This window comes from Equus przewalskii, chromosome 31 (genome assembly GCF_037783145.1).
Source record: "Equus przewalskii isolate Varuska chromosome 31, EquPr2, whole genome shotgun sequence".
In the NCBI taxonomy this organism is placed as follows: Eukaryota; Metazoa; Chordata; class Mammalia; order Perissodactyla; family Equidae; genus Equus; species Equus przewalskii.
In genome coordinates this window covers 29,024,931-29,046,381 of record NC_091861.1, presented here as the reverse complement: position 1 = coordinate 29,046,381, position 21,451 = coordinate 29,024,931, and the positions used below count along the sequence as shown (strand labels likewise).

Here is a 21,451-nt window from a genome sequence, read left to right as displayed (position 1 = left end):
ATGTTATTGCAAATGGGATGATTTTGTCTTTCTTATGGCTGAGTAGTATTCCATTGTATATATATATACCACATCTTCTTTATCCGATCATCAGTCGGTGGGCACTTGGATTGCTTCCATGTCTTGGCTATTGTGAAGAGTGCTACAATGAACATAGGGGTACACAGGTCACTTTGGATTCTTGATGTCAAGTTGTTTGGATATGTTAAGACAAATTTTTTTGGTAAGGAAGATTGGCCCTGAGCTAGTATTTGTTACCAGTCTTCCTCTTTTTTTTTTCTCGCCAAAGCCCCACTATATAGTTGTATATCCCAGTTGTAAGTTATTCTACCTCTTCTATGTGGGATGCCGCCACAGCATGACCTCATGAGCAACGTAGAGGTCTGTGCCCAGGATCCGAACCTGCAAACCCCGGGCCTCTGAAGCAGAGCGTGTGAACTTAACCACTCAGCCATGGGGCCGGCCCCTCCTAGTGAGTCTTAACGAGCTGAGGAACTGCAAGGCCCTCCCTGGGGGATGGTCAACGATATGAGGGAATGATAGAAGAAAGGAGTAGGGCTCCTTCAGGGAAAACCTAGCATAAAGGAAGGGGAGTGTGAGCTGGTGGTTCGGCATGCAGGCATGTTTTGGTGAAAGTCAGCATTCTGGGCGCGGTACGAGGTGGCTGCTGCTGGAACCCCTGGGAGCCAGGTCCTCTGGGTATGGCTTTGCGGAAAACAGCTCCAGTGTGAACTGAAAGAGCTGTGACTGCCGGGGCCTGTTTTGCTGAGCGATTTCCCCAGCTGAGCAGGGTGTGGGAAGGAAGACCCTCCCTGGGGCCCCGCGAGTCCGGAGCAGGTGAGCTCTGTGAGCTGGCCGAGCCTGGCAGTGACTCTGGGGCCTTCCTCCCCACCCTAAAGTAATTACCCACCCTTGCCATCCCCCACCCCACAATTAGCTTTTATTCCTCTCCTCTTGGATAGGTAGACTGGTTCCTTTTTTCTTGGGAGAGGGCCCACTGATAGAGGCTAGGATTGGAGAAGGCCAGCCATCGGAGAGAGATTAAAGGGGCATAGGGAATGCTGAGCGGAGAAAATAACTGGAGGGATTAGAAACCCTACATCAGTGGTAAGGCCCTTCCTTTGTGCTCGGGATTGTTCTTAGTTTTAGGATTGAAGTGGAAAGAGAACAAAAACAAATTACATGGTTTCTCCCCTCGGGGTCTTCACAGTGTACTTGGGGAGAAAGAATGTGCTCTTGAGAAATAGTCGTTGGGTCAAAATTATAAAATGCCAACTTGTGTGGCATAGGACGTGATGAATGCTAGAGAGGAGAGAGCCCTGGGGGCTAGAATGTGCTCTCAAAACTTGAGTGATCGGGTTGGCAGTTAAGCTATGGCCTGAAGAATGGTGGGATGTCTGAAGGTGAGGAGGAGAGTAAGATTTTCAGGGTAGAGGGGATGACAGCAACAAAGGCACGGGGCGGGAGGGGATGTGGTGTTGTCACTGGATGGGTTGCTGATCCTGCTGGGAGAGTAGAAAACACTGGAAGCAGAGAGAATGAGGCTGTATCAAGTGATAAAGTTCTAGGCAGAAGTGGAGAATGTCAGAGGCAAGGTTGGAGGAGTCAGCTGTGAGCTGGAGGCCGTTCTCTGTGGATCTCTCGTGTTCCTACACGTCTAAGCATTAGGATCTGACATCCTTCACAGGGTGGCTTCCTCTGGGGCAGGTTTATTTTCATTACAGGATAGTAAAGGTGGAGAGGCCCCCCTTCTCTCCTCGGAGCAGATTTGTTTCCCTTCCAGGGCAATAAAGATACATTAAAGTTTCATCTACTTAGTTCAAGTAGCTGAGGGAGTTTGCTCTAGAAGGAGACGGTCTTTTCAGTAGACAGTGAGGTCATAGGGTGAAGAGCAGCCTTGAAATAGCTTCTGGGGAGGGTGTGTGAGCGCGTGAACCGCAAATGAGCATAGGAGCCAAGAATCCTCCTTTTCACCCAGGCCCAACCTCAGAGGAAGGGGCGGACATTCTTGGAGTCAGCCCCTCCTCACAGCGGTGCTTTCTGCCTTCGAGGCTCCGGGACCTGGCTGGGTTGAGCTCCACTGAGCCAGAGGCTCTGGGGGCCTAAAGAGCCCCATCCATCAGGAGGTCACAGGCCACGTATGTGGCTCCAAACCCCTCAGTCCCACGTCGTCTAATCACCGAGAAACTCAGATGGGCATAGAGAGTGGGGCTCGTTTCACAGCCAGCTCCCGGGTTTGGGGTCCCATCTGTGACTGGCCCTACTTGGTGGGCAGAGGGGTGTTGCCTGGCCGGGGCGGTGGGGGAGCAATCTCTTGTCTCTTTTCCGCCCTCTTTTCCCTCCCTCTGCTCTCCTCGTGGGTTGACAGTAGCCTGGCCTCTGCTCTGTCTCAGAGCTCTCTCTGCCCATTTCTGCCCATCCCAGAAGCGTGAAGCGAAGCCAGTGGCTCACTTCCAGAGCCACATCTGCTGCTCTGGAGAAACTTCCAGGCTCCCCAGGAGAAGAGAACCGGTGAGATTATTTACTGAGTAATGACACATTGATGCTGACCATGTGCCTGAGGCTGTTATGCCCATCCCCTGCTCTGTCTTATTGTCTTGTCTTATTCTCTTATTCACTGTATGTAATAACTCTGTAACACTGTGCATTAGGTACTTTTTTTCTTTAGGTAGCTCTTTGTAAGATCCCCATTTTCCCTTTCCTAAGACTCAGAGAGCTTAAACAACTTACCCAAGGTCGCACATCTCAGATTTGAGCCCAGGTCATTTGACTCCAGAGCCTGTGGCCTTATCTGCTACACTACGCCACCACCCCATATCCCTGAAGATGGCACTTTCCTGGGGTCATTCAGCCTGTTGAGAACCGCCCTAAGCGTTAGTGAGGTTGGTTCTGGTTCCCAATCCCCCACGTATGTTGGCTGGAGCTTGGGGTCTCTTTTCCCTCCTGACTGCCCATCCCTCTGGCACACGTGCTGCTTTTCTCTGGGGAGTCGCCCACACCAGGATCCCGTGAAACACAGGATGAATTTGTTTCCGGTGGAAGTGGATCCTGAGCTTGGATGAGCGTTGCCCCCTGCAGAGTGGGTGGGCGGCGGTCTCATTGCAGGGCCTGGAGGAGGCTGTCCTCTGGGCGCCGGGTTCCCAACTCCTCCAGCCCCGGCCGTGACGCCTTGCAGGGGAAGACTTGCAGAGTCCTTGAGCATTTGCAGGGGGCCCTGGGGACCGAGTTGTCAGAAGAGCCCGCTGTTTGGAATTGTGGGTCCCAAGTCACAGCAGACGCAGGGACTTATGTGCAGAAACCTCTGGCTAGGAGGCCACGAGGCCTGCCCTGCGAGTTTGGAAGCTGTGGGTTTATTTTTTGCGTGTGTTCCTAGAGCGGAGACTGCTGGACCCAGAAGAGAAGGCCACGGGAACCAGACGGCACAGGGCTGACCCCAGGGCGGAAGGGGGGGGTCTTCACATTCACGTCCTGACTCCTCCTTGGGAGGAGTGAACATTTTTGTCAAACAGTCTGAGAAAGCAGAGTCCTTGGAGGCTGGAAAGAGAGCTGACTGGGGTCCTAGAGGTTGACTGGGGTGGCTCCAGAGCCGGGGACCCCAGAAGATGATGCCTCCTCTAGAAAGCCTGTCTGGGCAAGCAGGAGAGTGAAGACGGGCTGACCTGAGGGGCAGGAATAGGGCAGGAGACCTGCTGGTGGGGGCAGGGAGGGCACCTTCCACCGGGCGTGTCTGACTAAGCCCACCCAGGCCAGGCCAGGCCCCCCGGATGCCCCCCTGGCTCCTCGCCGCAGAATTAATGAGTCTGCTCTTGGGCTCTTGTCAATTGCTTCGGCCTCTGCTGCTTCTCTTTCCCTTATAGTAGAGCTAGTTTCTCTCCCATAAATTATAGATTTTAAAGGGAATAACCCTGTGTAATTATTTTTGTCTCTCTCTCCCTCTAGTGCCTGGCAGGGTGTGATATATACAAAGCAGTATCTGAGTCAATGCTTAATGAATGAATGAGTCAGTGTGGGAGAACCAGATGAGAAGGCGTGTGTGTGTGTGCACGCATGCGTGTGTGCATGTGTGTATGGGTGTGTGCGCGTGCGTGTGTGTGTATTGAGGGTGTTGCTGTTGAAGGAAAGAAAGAATTGAGAGAAGAGGTCGAATGGGGAGACAAGAACCCAGAAAGACAGTAAATATAAATAATTACAATAACTGCAGATAATTACTGTGTGTCAACTAAGTGTTTCACGTGTGTGTTGGAATGGAACATTCACAGGGATCCTGCAAGGTCAGTACCCCCGCTGTCTTACGGCTGAAGAAGCCCCGTCTCGGGGGTAGGGTAACTGGCCAAGGGTGGTGTGGGCAGCATGTGGCAGCCCCCGGACCTGAGTCCTGGTGCCAGCCATGAGACCACCTTCCGTCCTCCTCCCCTCGCCCTGTGCTTCCCTTCTGAGGCATTTTGTAGACCTTTACTTTCTTAGTGAGTTATTTGGAATTGTCTGTTTGCTACCCGTCTTCCTTCAGATAGAACGTAAGTTCCAGGAGGCAGGGCCGGCTGATTCTGTATCTTGGTTCCACCTCTTGCTCCGGAACAGCGCCTGACCCCAGCGAGCGCTCAATAAAGTCGTGCTCACTACTCACCGCCAGCCTGCCCTCTGCCCCGTGGGAATGACGACCCCAGGACCCTCTAAGCCCTTCCTCTCAGGCCAACCTGCCTCCCCTCTGCACTCCCGTTCCCGCCAGGCAGCACGCCTCCCCTCCTGCCTTAACCCAAAGCTGGACTAGTGGGCGTGAAATGCAGGGCCAAGTTTTTGTCCCAGATGATCCCTGGACTCAGCAAGTGCTGATCAAGTGACTGTCTCTCTCCGGCTTAGGATGGAAAGACGCCAGGAAAGATCGAAGCACCTACCCCGATGGGTGACACCAGAGCTTCTAGAAGGGATTTTGTGGCCGGAGGGAGGGGCCGGGAGATTGAATGTCTCTGTGGCCTGTGCAGGGCGGTGTGATGGATGAGCCATGGAAAGCCCTGCTCTGAGACACGCCAGACCTGCTGCCGCCGTAGCCCTCCCCGCAGCCTGGGGTTCCAGCTCCCTGAAGACACATGGATTGTGCTCTGGGTTTATCCGAGGGGTGGCTGCCTGGGCTCCTCCTCGGTGATCCTGAAGGAGGCCTGTCTACAGAGGTCCCCCGCAGAGGAAGAAGCAGAGAGAACGAGGGAGGTTTGACCCCTCTTCCCAGGGGCCTTGGCGCTTCACGGGAATTGACAGACTTTAAGAGTTTCCTGGCTCCTACGGATCTTACTTTCTTCCCCAAACGGCCTGCCAGGTTTCAGTCTGGGTACAAAGTGAGGATTTATTTTCCCCCTCTCTCTCTTTCTCAAGAAGTGGCCCAAGGAGCCTGGGGCCTCTGATGCTCAGCTCTCAGGTTCTCCTTGGCAGAAGAGAAGGGATGGGTGGGGTGGGTGGGAGCATCTTGAATCCAGTGTCTTCCCTGGGCTTGTAAACAACTGGGAGTCCACAGCACATTACCAAATAGAGTAGAAAGGAGGCATGGACCACACACTGGCCACACGACCTCACCCCGGGGTGGGGGAGAAGTCGCATACGTGCCTGGGCAGGGCACGCCGGGGCTGGCTGTTCACGAGGCCCCGTGGCCCGGTCCCTACTCTGCTGGCTGTCTGTGGCTCCGATCTGCCTCTGCCAGCCTCTGCATTTTTGTATCTTTTTCTCATTGCGTGGCCCCCTTGTCTTTAAAAGGCTAAATGCTCTGTACTAAATTTGGTCACACAGCGCTCCAAGATTCCCTGGAATGTCCTCAAGTTTCAAACAGCTCTGACAACGAGCCCGGCCCGCCCCCTGCTTGGGGATTGGCTTCTCCCTTCTAGGCCCGGGCGGCTGTCCCGTCTTATTGGCCGCTGGTCAGACCAGCCAGGGTCCGCTGGCCCTGGGCTCCCAGTTTACACTTGAGCACCCGTGGCAGGCGGGGCCGGGAGCTGCGGTCCTCAGCCAGCGGGGGGTCTGCTCCTGAACCGCACTCTGCTCCATCCAGACCAGCTCACCGTCTGCTCCCGGCCCGCCAGGACCTGCATCGCCCGCAGCAAGAGCCGCAGCCCACTCTGCCAAGATGTCGAAGGTAGCCAAGTATCGCCGGCAGGTGAGCGAAGACCCCGATATCGACAGCCTGCTGTCCACCCTGTCTCCGGAGGAGATGGAGGAGTTGGAGAAGGAGCTGGACGTGGTGGATCCAGACGGGAGCATCCCCGTGGGGCTGCTGCAGAGAAACCAGACGGAGAAACAGTCCACGGGCGCGTACAACCGGGAAGCCATGCTCAACTTCTGTGAAAAGGAGACCAAGAAACTGATTCAGAGGGAGACGTCCATGGATGTGAGTCACCGCAGTGCCGGAGGGAGGGGGACCCCGACTCCACGGCTGGGATGCTTCTGTCCTTAGAGGAAATGTTCTTGTGGGAGAGTATGTAATGCTTCAGAGCCCTGTCATCCCCCGCGCTGGCAGGGTGGACCTCTCACCCTGACTTCTGTTTTATAAGGCAGATGCCAGCTGTGTTGGGGGAACTCGACGTCCCACAGAACCAAATAGGGCTGCCGGTGGGATGGGAGCCGAGAGTGCCCTTGAAGTGTTCATGGTCAAGTTGACTCCCTCCCGGTCCCCCAGCACCTGTTTTTTCTCCTTCACATCCATCCCATCCTGCTGTGGGGAGGGGCGGAAGGATAAAGTGATGCTTGCCATCTCTTGCCAGCCACCCAGGAAGAGAAAGCGAGGCCCTCCTCGGGGGAGAACCACGCATTTTTAGGTCCTCTGGCATCTCCTGGCACTTGGACCACTTAAGAGGCTCAGGGGCAGAGGGGCTCTCTGAGGCCATGGAACCGGGCCAGGGGTCTATGGGGCTGAAAGTGTGTCCTAACCTGGGAGCGCCGGATTCATTCCCAGGGGAGGCGAGGGCTGCACTTTCTGGAGGAGCCTCTTGCGGGAGCGTCCCCTCCTTTTGGCAGTCAGCCCTCTGACAAGCCGGCCAGGCCCTTTGCTGGGAGACGCGGATCTGTCCCAACAGGGTTTTGCCACCAGGAGGGGGCCGAGGAGCGGCAGGGCTGGCCGTTTGGGGAGCATCTGCCCACAGCTAGGATGGGCTTCAGCAAACCTGCTTTCTGTTTCCTGGGCTGACGCGGAGCAGGTCTCCGTTCGCCCGGTGTGTCGTATGCGAGATTTCTCGGGACAGGCTAGCCTGGCCTCCCCCGAGGGGGACCCTGTAACAGGCTTTGTCCGCGGTAAATAGTGTTTGGTGGCAAACTCTTCTCACTCTTCGCACCACCTCCCTTCTACTCCGCTCATACTGGCCACGTCTCTTGTACGTTGTCCATCACTTGTGAGTCCTTGCGAGAAAAAGCGTGGTCTCTGTTCTTGTGCTTTGTTTTCCTCCTGTGGAAACTGAGGCCCAGAGCTTCAAAGGACACAGAGGAAATGGCAACGGCAGTGTTTTCAGCTGAAACTTCTGTGAGTTTCGGTCTGGCTGGGTATGGGGTTGTGTCGGACACAGGTCACAGAGCACGACTGTGGATGCGCCGTGGCTCCTGGAGGGGGCGATGGGAGAGCAGCAGGAGGAGGGGAAGGGGCAGAGTGAGGTGGGGGCTGGAGCTCTGGAGTCCCTGCCCCCAGGCCCTTGTTTAAGGCTTCGCCTGGAGCTGGGAGAGTGAGGGGAGCCGGCAGGCTCAGAAACATCTCGTCCTGTGGGCAAGGTTCACTCTGAGGCTGCTCTGAAAATGATGCATAAATACTGACACGGTTACGGAACAAAGGAGCAGGTAATAGGGACTCACCGCGAGGGCCTGGTCCCTCAGGACGGCTGTCAGGAAACAGCGGGAGATGCCCCCCAGGCTTGGGCCACTCTGCAGATGCCCCCATGGACCCCAAACTTTTACTCCGGAGTCAGCTCACCTCCCCCTCGCTCCCAGCCCCAGGATCTGTGCCCTTGGCAACTTCTGTGCCCAGAAAGATACTCCTGAGGCTGAAGGCAAACACAGAACCCTCTGAACCCTGAGGCAAGATGTTTAGGCCACAGAGAGTGTGAGGGGCTCTCATGCTGCTGGAAACTTCATCCTCACAAACCTTCTTGCTCAGCCAGCTCATCCCAGGGCGCACCTCTGCTCCCGGCCCCACCACCCTCGGCCCCGCCGGCACACGCTGGTTTCTGCAAACAGCCCGAGTCGGGGAATGGAGGGGGTGGATGGGGTGTGCACGCTGGCACAGGCCACGCCCTCGGTATAACGAGACCCCTCCAGGGCCATTGTCCCCCGTGGGGATGGGTGTCTCAGGCCACTCACTCTCTCCCACCCAGACCAAGGCACATGCCGGGAAGGTCCTGGCTGGAGTTCAGGGCGCACCCTGCACCATGGGCGGAAGTCATCCGTGTAAATGTGGGCCAATGGGAATGAACCCTAAAAAGTGGCTTCTTTAGCACCCTTAGCAAAATCGTGAGCGTGTGGTGACGAACTTGGATGAAATATCAGAAAAGCCTGGTGTGAGGACCAGCATCTCTCCTGTCTGTGTAACTAGCTCACAAGTCACCAGAGTCTCGGTTTGCTGTCTACACAGTGAGGACAGCAGCACCCACCTCCAAGGGTGGAAGGGTAATCGAGTGCGGCTGGTAGCACAGAGCCCCGTGCTCACGCACGCTCAGGAAGTGGCAGCCGTGAAATCGTTGCTTCGTTTGGGTGGAGGAACTTGGAGGTTGGTGAAGTGAGCAGGAAGCAAATCTCTGTCCACCCCCTCAGTCCCCAGGGGCCGGGCCAGCCAAGCCCGTGTGTCCGTTAGTGCCCGGCGTAAACAAGCCAGCCCTGGATGCCGGGGGCGGGGCATGGATGTCACGGATACAGAGCAGCAGGTGGGGCCCTGGGCCACTGGTCTGCCTGCAGCCGTCTCTGATGGCGCCTTCCGCACATGTGAGGGACTGGAAATCGTCAAAACAGAGTCACTGTGAGCCTTTTTCTCTTGACTTGAGAAGCGCAGCAACATGGGCCTTTCCGAGAACTTTCCATGTGCTCAGCCTTGTATTTCTGCCTCACTGTTCTTGGGAGAGAGGTATTTTATCCCCATTGTGCCAATCAGGGAGTTGAGGCTCAGAGAGATTGAATAGGTGCCCCAAGGTCACACAGCTAATAAGTAGCCTGCCTGGCTGTGAGGATTGTGCTCCCTCCTGTCTGGCACAGCAGGTCTGAAAAGGGCAGTTCATGCCAGTCCTGCCCTGAAGAAGTTAGGATCTAATAGGGTTACAAGACACAGACCTACAGAACACCGCAGAGGTGTCACGGAGCAGAGGTCACAGATTCAACTGCCGTCATGGAGCGGCAGCTGGATGCTCATCCCCGGGCCCCACAACTAGGGACCGGGTGCACACTAGGGGTGAACACTGTTAACAGGAGTGTGGGCTGTTCGGGACGGTGATCCTGGCTGGGTACTGATGGTATCAGGAGTTGTTAATTCCTCTGAGGTGGGACAGTGGTGTTGTGGATATGCTTTTCAAAGGATCCTTACCTTTCACACGTGAGTTCTGAAGTATTTATGGAAAAAGCTGATAGGATTAGGGAATTTGCTTTAAAATGAGGGCAAAGGGCTGGGGAGGGCAGAGGGAGCGAGACTGTCCACGAGTTGATAACCGTTGAAGCTGGGTGATGGCTCCGCAGGGCTGTTCATTCTACTATTCTCTCTACTTTGTATGTAAGTTTGAAATTTTCCATGATAAACTTAGTTGGATTTTTTTTTTAAATAGAAACCAAGAGTGGAAGGCGGGCCTGGTGTGGGTCTTCAGCTCTGGCTCTTCCTGGGGAGGGGGAGCCCCAAGATTGACACTCTGGCCATCATGCTGGCTGGGTGGACACCGTGGCACGGCCTGGGGACAGCTTCTCCCTCACTGGACAGGATGCCCCAGGGATCTCCTGGAACGGTTTCCCGCCTCTTCCGTGAATATCCCCCCTCTCCGCTCCCCCCCGCACGTGTCTTCCAGGTCAACTCCTATTTGTCCTTGGGGTCTCAGGCGTCATTTCCTCCAGGCAGTCTTCCTGGACGCCGGGCAGGGTGAGGGTCCACGTCGGATCTGAGCACTCCAACCCCGTCCTGACATCATGTGGTCGTCACATCTGTCTCGTCTCTCTCCTCACCAGTGTGGGTGATTCTCCAGGGCCTGGCACGCAGTGGCCTCCCTCTGCTTGTTGAATGGATGTTACAGGGGTCTGGGCGAGGCAGGAGGTAGGCCTGGGCAGAGCCAACCCCCGGCTTCCCTCCCTCCCTTTAAGGGGGCCGACCTCTCAGCCAGTGGGTTCCTCCCGGTCCTCGTCCTCACGGGAACTCTCCCTCCACCTTGTGGGAGACAGAGTCCCTGGGCAGGTGTGCGGCCAGTGGGCCAGTGAAACCTTGTCCCTGGCTCGGGTGTCGGGAACCGGATCCCAGCAGGTCACTGCTTGCATTCTCTTTCCTTCCCAAGTGGGGTAGAGACTCTCCAACCTGCCTCCCCCGGCTGCTCCCTGGCCGTCCCGGGGCCGGATTAGCACTGATGCCCCGCCAGGAGCTGGGCAGCTGTGCTGGGCTGGTGGAGGCTCTTTTCGGTCCTCCCCTGGGTAAACTAGAGAAGCTCACCACAGCGCCCCACTGGCCGGTGTCTGCTGGGTCCCAGCCTCCTGACCTTCCCCTCCAGGCGCTAGCTGGGTGGGCCCCATCTCAGCCCAGTGTCCGTGGGAGCCTGGCAGCCATGGGGATGGGGATGTGGGGGCCCGGCCGGCAGCATTGACCCTGAGAAGGCCAGGCCTCTTGGGAGTGTGCTGGGCAGCACGCTCCTAGCTTAAGGAGATTACCCCTGACTGGTGCACACCCAAAATAGCCCTGGAGCCTAGGGCGGAGACGGGGTCTGGAGACCCCAGAAGCAGAAGCAGGCACCCAGCGAGGGCTCCACAAGTTTAACGTCTCTCCCGGACGTTGAGAGCTGCCTCCCAGGTGGTGGGTGCCACAGGCGTCTGTCTTAAGTATTGCTCTTCCCCGTACATTATAAGTTTCCCTCTGGACCTATAGAATACTTAACTCCACGAGCTCTAAGCAGTGCAGCGTCGGCACCTGCTCCCACCCTCAGCGCGGCCCCAGGCACGTACCTTCTCCTTATCACAACAGCAGGGTAGGGCTTGGCCGGAGAGGGAGGCAGGACAGATGGACAGGACCGAGGAGGACTTGGGGAAATGAAATGGCTCAGCAGTGAGGGGGGATGTAGGTGGTCGGAGGCGTGTATGAGTCCCACTGACCAACGGGAGGTCAGGATCCCCAGGCTGAGGCAGGAAGAGGCACCTCTGAGCAGACCCTCAGGGTGGGGACAAAGCCCCCGTCTACCTGTGTGCCCTCCCTCAGCCTCTCTCTCTACCTGAGCATCTCTGCAGCATCTGTGTCCCACGGTGTCAGCACACGGCACCCAGGATGGAGCGTGCAGGGCTGGACGAAGGGCGCTGGGAGAGGGACAAGGACAGAGGACTTGAGAGCAGCGTCCTTGGAGATGGAAGGTCTCCATGCACGTGTGCACACGTGTGCACACACGCACAGGCACACACACACGCACATGCACACTCAGGGGAAGAGAGGTTGAAATTTGAATGCCCCCCGAGTCAGATAAGCAGGACTGTCCTGGACCACAGCACACAGGCCTTTCCAGCCCCGGCTGTGCTCTTTTCATTGGATCTCTTTTGGCACAGCCAGCAAAGAAGAGGATTCTGGGTTCAGAGTGTCAGTGCCCCTCAAGCGCCTGTCAGCATGAAAGCCCGTGGGTGTTTGGAACTGGATAGGGCAGCTTCCTGCTCTGCGCCTTGTGGAGCCGGTGAACTTGAGTAAGTTACGCAAAGAAGGAGGGACGTCAACTGTATCGATACCTTCTGGTGCCGAATGCGTTATCAGTACCACCTCTCAACATGGCTTCTTGAGGCTCAGTTACTCCTCCGTCGAGGGGATCAGCAACACTGGCTTCGATCCAGTGGATCCAGGGGCCAGGATCCAGTGGATAAGGAGCTGGGAGTGTTGGCACATCCTGAGAGGCCTCCGTCTCCTGGCCCTCGAGTCGTCAGACTTCACACCCGCCTACGTGCCAGATCAACCTTTTCTGGTTCTTTATGCCTCATGAGGTTAAAACAGAATCCTGCCGGTGGGAGTGAGGGGATGACAGGAGGGGCGCAGGAGTGGGCAGGGAGCTGACCAAGGAGGAGGGCGCACGGGTGATTGCCCCGCCGCCTGGGTTCTCTGAGCCGCTGCCTAATTTATTTTGTGCCCCAGGCTCCAGGGCCCACGCTTTCCACCCAGCGGGGTAAAGGGAGACTGGGGGAGGCTTTGGGATGGGAGAAATCTCTGTGTGCGGCCTTCTGTGACTCAGACAAGCCGAGGCTGCTTCAAGTGTCTCTGGGGTCGGCTGCGGAAGGGATGAGGCGGGCCGTCAGGACGCTGTTTGTAAACAGCCAGGAATAGAAGGGGCCCCTGCTCCCCAGTCCCCAACCATCATCCCCGCGCCTGCTGTCTCTCCTGAGGACCCCGGGCTCCCTCAGGGGTGTCACTTCATCACCCTTGCTTCCCTGTCACCCTTCCTTCGCCCTGAGGCCCACTGGGGAAATGAGGAACCTCCCGGGGGCAGAGCTTGCAGGAGGCTCTGGGCGCGGTCTGTGTGGGGTCCGGTGCTTAGAACTGAGTCTCCAGAGGCCAGCTGGGCCTGACGCAGCTCCCGCCCTGCCCACCGCCGGCTCCGTGACCCCTCTGCCTCTGAGCCCGAGTTCCCCCATCTGTAAGATGGAAACAGCACTGAGTCATAGGAGAGCTGTGAGGCTGAAGGAAAATCATGCAGATAACGCACCTCCCAGAGCGCTGGGCTGGAAACCTGCTCCAGAGGGCCGGCACCTTCGGTTTCCTCCCTTCCTTTCATGCCTGTCCTTTCACGCTCCCTTCTCCTCATTCTTTTTTGGGCGGGATTCATGCATCATAGTTGGGTTTTCAAGGAGGGAGGAGGACTCCTTAAGTCGTTAATTCTCCAGCTATTTTGTGAGTTCCTGTTGTGTTGGGCCTTTGTTAACCACTGGGTAGGGTAGTGAATCACACAGACGGGTGCTGGCCCTCATGGAGTTTATATCTAACAGGTGAGAAAGACCATGCATGTACATCCATCTATAGATCACGTACAGAACACACACGTGTAACACGTAACATCCCTACGTTATAGAGAAGAATGTGGTTTCAGGAGAGGATATGTGACCGACCTTATTGGCAGGGGACAATTTCCTACAAGGCACTCAGGGAGGACGCCCCAGAGAGCTGGCATTGGAGCAGAGCCTGGAGGGGACCGAAGGAGCCTCGGGAAGGCCTGGAGAGAGAGCTTTTCAAGCAGCAGCCAGAGCTAACACAAAGGCCTGAGGTGGGAGCAGGTGTAGGATGTCAGAGGCCAGGCCAGGCCGATGTAACCGGAGCGCGGTGAGCGCTGAGCGCGGGGCAGGCGGAGCAGAGCAGGCCCAGCCGCAAGCAGGGTTCAGACAATGCAGGGCCCTCGGGGGCAGCAGAGGGAGTGTGGATCATCGCTGTTCTGGGGGTGGTGAGACATCATTGGAGGGTTTCCAGCAGGGCGGAGATATGATCTGATTCGTTTTTCAAGGGATCGATCCTCTGCCGGCTTTAAAATGAACAGACGGTAGGGGGTAAGGCTGGAGGAGAAGGGAGACAATTAGAAGGGTGTCCCTGTAGCTCAGGCAAGAGCTCAGGGATGGTTTGAGGAGAAGTGGTCAGAGTCAGGACATTCTTTAAAGGTAGCACAGGCAGGACTGGCTGAAGTATTGGGGGAAAGAGGACTGGGGGTGGCCAGTCCTGTCGGAGCTGTTGCGCGAACTGCATGCCATTGACTGAGACAGGACGCAGGAGAAGAGGTTTTGAGGAGACGAAGAATTCTGATTTGGGCAAGTGCAGCTCCTTGTACTTCTTAGGCCCCAGGAGGAATTGTTGGGCTGACGGGATGAACGAGCCTGGCACTCGGTGGGGAGGTGGGGCTGGAGATTAAATTCAGGAGCCATCAGTACGTGGGTGGTATTTAAAGCTGTGAGCCTGGAAGAGATCTCCTGGGGAGTGAACGTGGATGGAGAAGAGCAGAGGACCAAGGACCAAGCCCTCCATTCCCGCAACCTTCAGGAAGAGAAGGAGCCGAGGGCAGAGATGGAGACCCAGAGTGTCTTCCCAAAAGCAAGTGGGAAGGGATTCAAAGGAGGAGGGAGTGCCCACCGCAGCCGTTCTTGCTGAGAAGTTTAGTGAGAGAACAGAGAGTCAGCGGTAGTAACTAGAAAGATGGAAGCCATTGGGGCCTTGTCAAGAATAAGCTCACTGTCATGAAGAGGGGACTCAAGAGAGAGTGGCGGACACAGGTTGAGATAGAGAGTGGAGACCAGTCTCTTTTTTGTCTGTTTTATTCTCCTGGGAAGCAAAGAAATAGTGTGGCAGCGGGAGGTGAACATGGAATCCAGGGAGGGCTTTGTAAGACGGATATGGTAGCATGTTTATATGCTAATAGGGATAGTTCAGTAGAGGGAAGCGTTGGCCACACTGGGAAGGGAGGCAAGAAGGGATGGAATGCCCTGGAGTTGAGGGGTCAGCCTTAGCAGCAAGTGATGGCCTCCAGTGTTGGGAGGGAGGGCAGCGGAGACGGGCAAGGATGCCCATCGGGTGGGTACATATGGTGAGGGGAAGATGGAGCTAGTGACTTATGTGTTGACATGTGCTGCTCTGGGAAGACAACACTGACAGCCACGTATAGGCTGAATCGAAGGGGCGAGAAATTTAAGAGGCTGTGACAATTGTCAGAGGTTAAGCTTCAGGTCACCAGAAAAATGCCCAGTGCTCCCTGGGTGAGGTAGAGAAAACACAAAAACCCTTCCAGATCTGAAGTCTGGCCTGTGAACAGTCAGCAGATGACTGCCACAGCTGCTTCAAGGAATGTTGAAGGTTTTCACCTCCGGTGCATCCATCTTCTGTCCCCGAGGCCACACACCACACTTGATAATAATGGAGTTTTTCTCATATGGATATGTTTTACTGAAATATAAATTACATACAGAAAAGCGCGCAAAACACAAATGTCGAGTTTCATGTATTCTCACGAAGTGAACCAGAGCTAGAACGTGGCAGCACCGCAGCCCCGCCCCCAGCTTCCTCTGCATCTCCACTCCCTCTCTCCTCCCACGGGCAAGCCCTCTCCCGACTTCAACCCGCGGGGCACTCTTGCCTGTGTCTAGATTTTACACGTGGAGCATCGCGCGGTGTGTGTTCTTTTGTATCTGGCTTCTTTCACTCAAATTCATGTTTGTGAGATTCCACCGTGGTGTGGTCTGTAGCATTTTCCTTCACCTTTCACTATTATATAGTATTTCGTTGTGTGAATATGCCATACTTATTGACCCATCTCATGGTTAATGGACACTTGGGTTGTTTCCAGTGTGGGGCTGTTACAATCAGCGCTGCTCTGAACATTGGTGTCCACTTTTTGGTGTGCTTGTGACAGCATTTCCGTTGAGTATGTCCCTAGGACTGAGATTGCTGGGTCACGGGAGACGTGTAATGAACTGTTGGTTTCTGCACCTGTAAGTCGAGGTGATGACACCCAATGTGGAGAGTGTCCGTGAGAATCGAGTACAAAGTTTGAAGAAGGTCTGAGAGTTGATTTGCAAGCAGTAGGCATTTCATTGGGTGACTGCCATCGCCATCATTTCTAATGGAGTCCATTTGGAAAGCAAGGAGAATGCCGTCCTGTCCTTTGAACCCGTCCTGCCTGTGGTCTCCTGAATCTCTCTCCTAGGATTTGGAAGTTTCATGAAACCCCACTCAGATCCTCTGCCCAGGACTCCACTCTCCCAAAGATGGCGGCTTCAAGGCGTGTCCCACTCATGGCCTCCCCTCTTAGCCTTCCTTACTCCCAACATGGACAGACGTCTCCATTTTGAGGCCCTTTCCGGCTTTACTCATCTTCCTGTTTGGCTGATATCTCACTTTGGTCATTCCCAACATGATCCTCAGTTCTCCTGCTTGGCCCCCAACCTTTCGTCACCCCCAGCCGGGATGACAGTGACCATTGGGCTTATGTACTCTGCTCCCCAGCTGCTGCTCAGACCAGGAGATGATGGCACAGCTGTAGATGTTGGTGCTGCTAGGGATTAAAACCCTATAACCTCAGCCCAGCCCTGCGGTCTGCCCAGAAAACCTCTCTGTGTCCCTCTTTTATTCCAAACATGAGCCTCTCTGTAAACCCTCCTGTCCCAACGCCTCTCTTCTCTCCCGCGGCAGATGACCTCGTGTCACGTTTCACTGAGAAACTTGAGGCCATTGGATGAGAATACCTTCAAATTCTTCTGCTGCTACCTGAAAACTTGTAAGCATCCACATAGGCAGGCTTTCCTCTCTCTCTCCCCTTCAACATTCCTTTCCACTGCTTCCCTCCTCCTCTCCTTTCCGTCATAGCCAGTATGCAGGAGACAGTGCCTACACTCCCTGTCACCCCGCAGGTGTCTGCTGCTGCACTCGTGTCAGCCCCGTCTCCGAGGGCCTCCTGGTTGCTCTATCCAGAGGGCACTTTTTAGTCTTCATCCTGTTTGTTCATTTTATGGTACTGGACCCCTCTCTCATTCTTAAACCACGTCCCTCGGCACCAGGCCCCACATTCGCCTGGTTATCTTCTCCTCTCTCGCGCCATCCCTGCCCATCCGCCCTCAGAGCAGCTCTCCCTCTAACGCCCAGCGCGGTGCTTTGTCAGGCTCTGCCCTTCCCCTGCGGTCCTTGTGGGCGCCCTCCTCGAAGCCCGGCGACTCGGCTGCCGCCCCTAGGCTCTCTCTCTATCTCTGGCCTAGGTCTCTATTTTGAGTTCTAGAACATTCACTTGCCTCTTGGACTCTTCAAGAGTCTCAGATTCGATGAGTCTAAAAATAAATGAATCCCTGTCACCCCGCGCCACCCCACCCCAAGCCTGCCCTTCTCCACGTGGGTAAACAGAAGCGTACCTGGGTGGGAACTGGCACTCATCCTGCTCCAACCCCTCTCCCAGGGCCTCCAGGCTCTCCTGGTGACCGTCCCGGTGATGGGAACTCTGCGACCTCTCTTGACTCTGGGCCTCCTCTCGTCACTTCTCCTGTCACCCACGTCACATAGCAACTCAGAGGATGCCACGGCCTCCTCACTCATCCCCTGCCTCTCTCCTCGCCCCGTCGTGGTCCATCCTCTCCACAGCTGCCGGTGTCTATCTTGACACTATGCTGTGTAAAAGCCTTGAACTGCTGAAATTCACGCTCCTTAGCGCGGCCGAGAAGGCCCTTGGCGTCCAGCGTGGCCTCCAGCCGCTAGCACCCCTCTCCTTGACTTCCACCCCGAGCTGCAGCCAGACCCGACCACTGCTTCTCAAAGGTGCCGTGCCCCCTCCTGCTTCCTCTGGGCCGGAGCACATGCATCGCCTCGAGCTGGGATGCTGACCCCACCCTGCGCCTGGCTGGTCCTAGTCCTCGTCCAACGCTCAGCTCAGGTGCCAGCTTTCTGCTTCCCCCACCCATCTGGTCCGGGTCGTGTGCTCCCCTCCGTGTCCACAGAGCACCGTCTGCAGCTTCCATCACTTCGTGGACCACATACGTATAACACATTGTTCGGCATTGTCTGTTTCTGTGCTTTTCCCAAACTTTCTGAGTGCAAGGCCTGGCTCGAGTTCACCTCCTCGTCCCCAGCAGTGGGCACAGTGCCTGGCCCAGTCAATGTCTGCTGAATGAGTAAAGGATGAATAGTTTGCAAACACCATCCTTGTCATCCTTGATGGGCTCTGCGCCAGTTACGGATTCATCTATACCCTTCTGAGACTATTTGAAAATATGATTTTGAGTCCAGATCCTCAAATGAAGGGAGGTTTGGCAGTGCCTCGTTTTTTTCTGATTTCTGTAAGGAACCAATTAAATCAGTCCCCAAATCCACAGGGCGGCATCTGAATCGTAGGGGTTCGTCACTGCTGTGTCCCCCTCAGTTTGTCCTGGACTGGATGAGCCTCAGGACTCAGTTTCAGCTGCTTCCATTTCTTCTTCCTTTGCTTGTTTTCCTCCCTCCCAGCTCTCTAGGGATCTGCGATTGCAGGCTGAGACTCCCAGCCTGACCCCATCAAGTTCAAGTGACCTCTGGGGCCACCGTTCTACCCTAAAGAGGATATTAATAATCTGCTCTGTATACAGCCAGCTGAGGCCTGCAGCTCCCATCATCCGATTCTTCCCTAAGTGTCTGGAGAAGTCTGGCAGCTTTGTCTGTAGATCTAGAAAAAGTAATATGCCCCCCCCCCCCCCCCAGAGAACTTGCTCTGAGCAGCCGTCCCTTTGGCTCCCTCAAAGGAGAGCTGCCCCTACTCACAGAGCCCCCCGCTTCGGGAGGCTGGAAGGTCTGGATGTGCCAGTCCTGTGGCCATGTAGGCGCAGACTTGCCCTGCTGGAGCCAGAGTTGTGAGCCGAGCACCGGGGGAGCCGAGCTGGAGGCAGGTCTTTGTGACAATCAGCTTTTCTCAGCCGGAGTTCTGCCAGAGGATTCAGGCCGACAGAAAACAAATCCAGGGACCCTCTCAGTTCTCCTAGGATGCTAAATAACTGGTCCCATTCTCGATACAGAGGAAGGAAATTAATTCATTACGTACAGTGGATGCCTCAGAGCGTGAAGGCCTTGCTTTTGCTCCTGGACTCCCAGGAGACAAGGGCTGACATGGCGCCATCTTGCTTACTCCAAGTTTCCCCAAGATGGATCCCCTCACGGACTGCAGTCGCAGCATCTCTTCCACATGCCACTTAGTGAGAGCCTGTCTGTCCCTGGTCCTTTACTGCACTGAAAACACGACGTAATTTCTAAGTCACCAGGAAGATGCCTCACAACGACCCCAGAGGACTGAAGACTCCAGTGTTCCAGAGGTCAAGGATCTTTCAGACTGGCGAGACTTCCTGTTTCCCCTCGGCGCCCGTAATCCTTGCTGTAAAGGCTGGAGTAGGGGGTGGTACACAGAGCACAGAGGGGCTATTTCTAGATGTACTTTCTTCAAAAAGTAATTTATAATTATAGTGTAATAAGGCTCATTCTAGGCAATATACAAAACATGGGAGAAAAGAGAGAAGATGACCAATAATTCTTTGTCCTGTTAGCTAAAGATATTAGCCATCGTCAGATTGAGTGTGTGCTTCAATATGCGTTTTTTCCTTTTGTGGTTGAGGTCATTTTATGCACACACGCAAAGGTACATAGATTTTATTTCCTGCCTTTTTCTCCTACTATATTATAGTCATCTTCCCATGTCACTAAAAATGCTCCCTAAACATCATTTTCGGTGGGTGTTGTCATAGTCCATCGTATGGCTGGGGTGAGCCATTTGCCTATATTTGGACATTTAAATCGTTTCCAATAAATATACTTTCCAAGGCCCCAAACAGATCCGCAGGGCACGGGCTCCTTCCCTTGGCCTTTGGCGCCCATTCCCGGAGAGACGGAGCCAGCCAAACAAGATGATAAATAGGCCAGTTAGCACGCTGTCCCCAGCTGAGACTCACAGCCTGACGGGTGAAACCGAACGCCGAGAGGAGAGAAAAGACTCTCTGGGCCCTGGACACGAAGGGACTGACGGTCACCCCAGGACCCGTACTCCGCAGCCCGGGGAAACCGAGGCCACACGTGTTATTTTTCAGAGGATCAAGTTCCTGATGTTGGAATATCTGCCCAGCAGGGCCAACCTCACCCCCGTCTCACTGTGACCCTGGGGACTGTGTCTGTTTGCGTGCACCGTGGACACAAAGATGTGCCTGGTCCCTGTTGGGAGGAAAGAGTTATTACTACTTACAAGGAGAATCCAGCCTCCAGCCTTGGAAAATTCCAGGTGTCGGGAGGATGTCAAGAAGGGAAGGTCAATTAGTCCATCCTCCTGCTTTCAGAAGGCCCTGCCCCAAAGACATTTGAAAGTACCATAGCCAGATCCACATGATGCCGGTTATGAGGCAAAGTCAAGAAAAATACAGGAAGAGTATCTTACGCCCAGTAGCCTGTAGGCAACACTGAGTTACTGTCTTGGGACATCACTCCATATGCCCCAGCTCGTCACAGCACCATAAAAATAGGGCCTAATGCCTCGTGTCTGGGTTGAGCCTTGTGGGCTTCCCTGTACGTGGTCTCCTTTGCTCCTCCCTCAGCCTTGTGATGGAGCGAGGACAGACAGCCTTTAACCTGCTTGACAGAGGAAGAAACCGAGACTTAGAGACTTCACCCGCTGGTGACCGAGGAAGGTCTTGAACTCTTTCTTCCGACTTCAAGTTGCAACAAACCTCATAACTTAACAGAAAAAGATCTGTCTCTCCGGCCTTCTGTTTGGCCCTCCACTTGAGCGGCAGATGCATTTTTTCATTCAGCATTTATGCAACGTCCCCCACGTGCCCACTTCCAGGAGAGGTGCCGCTCCGTCCTGGTGGCTGTCCCCGCCGGCATGGCGCCTTGGAGGCCCTCTGCCCTCTGAGGAGGGCGCTGGCCTGGCTCCTCCCTGCCCTCCGAGAGAGCCTGGGGAATGGCTGTCAGGAAGCACCCCTGGCACTCTGGGCGATTCCTTCTCCCACCAGCAGGATCCTCGTGCTCCGGCTCCCTTCACCACCCTCCTCCCTAACTGTAGACCCCAGAGACTCACTCATCTCACTCACCTCCTCTTTGAATCGCCTCCTCTCCCTTGAGGCTCTTCTCCCCGAGCCTGGTGTGGCAGCAGCTGTGTTCTCTCCAGGCTGCCGCTTGCTAATGACACTGGAGCCAATCACCCAAGCCCTGTATGATTCAGGGGTTTTTAATTGCTCATCACTCATGCAGATAAAGAGAGGGAAATGAAACTGGCCCCCACGGGAAGTGACGATCCTTCTAGATCTGTGCTGTCCAGGATAGTAACCACTGGCTACACGGGCTCTCGAGCACTTGAAATGTGGCCAGTCTGAACTGAAAAATGCCGTAAGTGCGAAATTCACATCAGATTGCAAAGACTTGGCAGGCAGGAAAGAAGGTAAATATCTTATTAATAATTTTGTACAGATTACATGCTGAAATAATATTTTGTATAGGTTCAAAACATGAATTCTTATAATTAATTTAGTTTCTTTTTACTTTTTCTAATGTGGCTACTAGAACATTTAAAGTTACATATATAGGGGCCGGCCCGGTGGCGCAGCGGTTAAGTGCACACGTTCCACTTCTCAGCAGCCCGGGGTTTGCCAGTTCGGATCCCTGGTGCAGACATGGCACCACTTAGCAAGCCATGCTGTGGCAGGCGTCCCACGTATAAAGTAGAGGAAGATGGGCATGGATGTTAGCTCAGGGCCAGCCTTCCTCAGCAAAAAGTGGAGGATTGGCAGTAGTTAGCTCAGGGCTAATCTTCCATTAAAAAAAAAACATAAAGTT

At 55.0% G+C, this 21,451-nt stretch overlaps 1 protein-coding gene across 1 annotated transcript in view; it reads left to right on the top strand.

Moving 5' to 3' along the window:
• The first annotated feature begins 4,956 nt into the window (after positions 1-4,956).
• Positions 4,957-21,451, top strand: part of LMOD1 (leiomodin 1) — a 35,207-nt gene continuing 18,712 nt past the window's right edge. Inside the window, exon 1 of the mRNA XM_070602378.1 lies at positions 4,957-6,367. Within this exon, the coding sequence (XP_070458479.1) occupies positions 6,107-6,367 (261 nt within the window). The 5' untranslated portion in view covers positions 4,957-6,106. The remainder of the gene's footprint in view (positions 6,368-21,451) is intronic.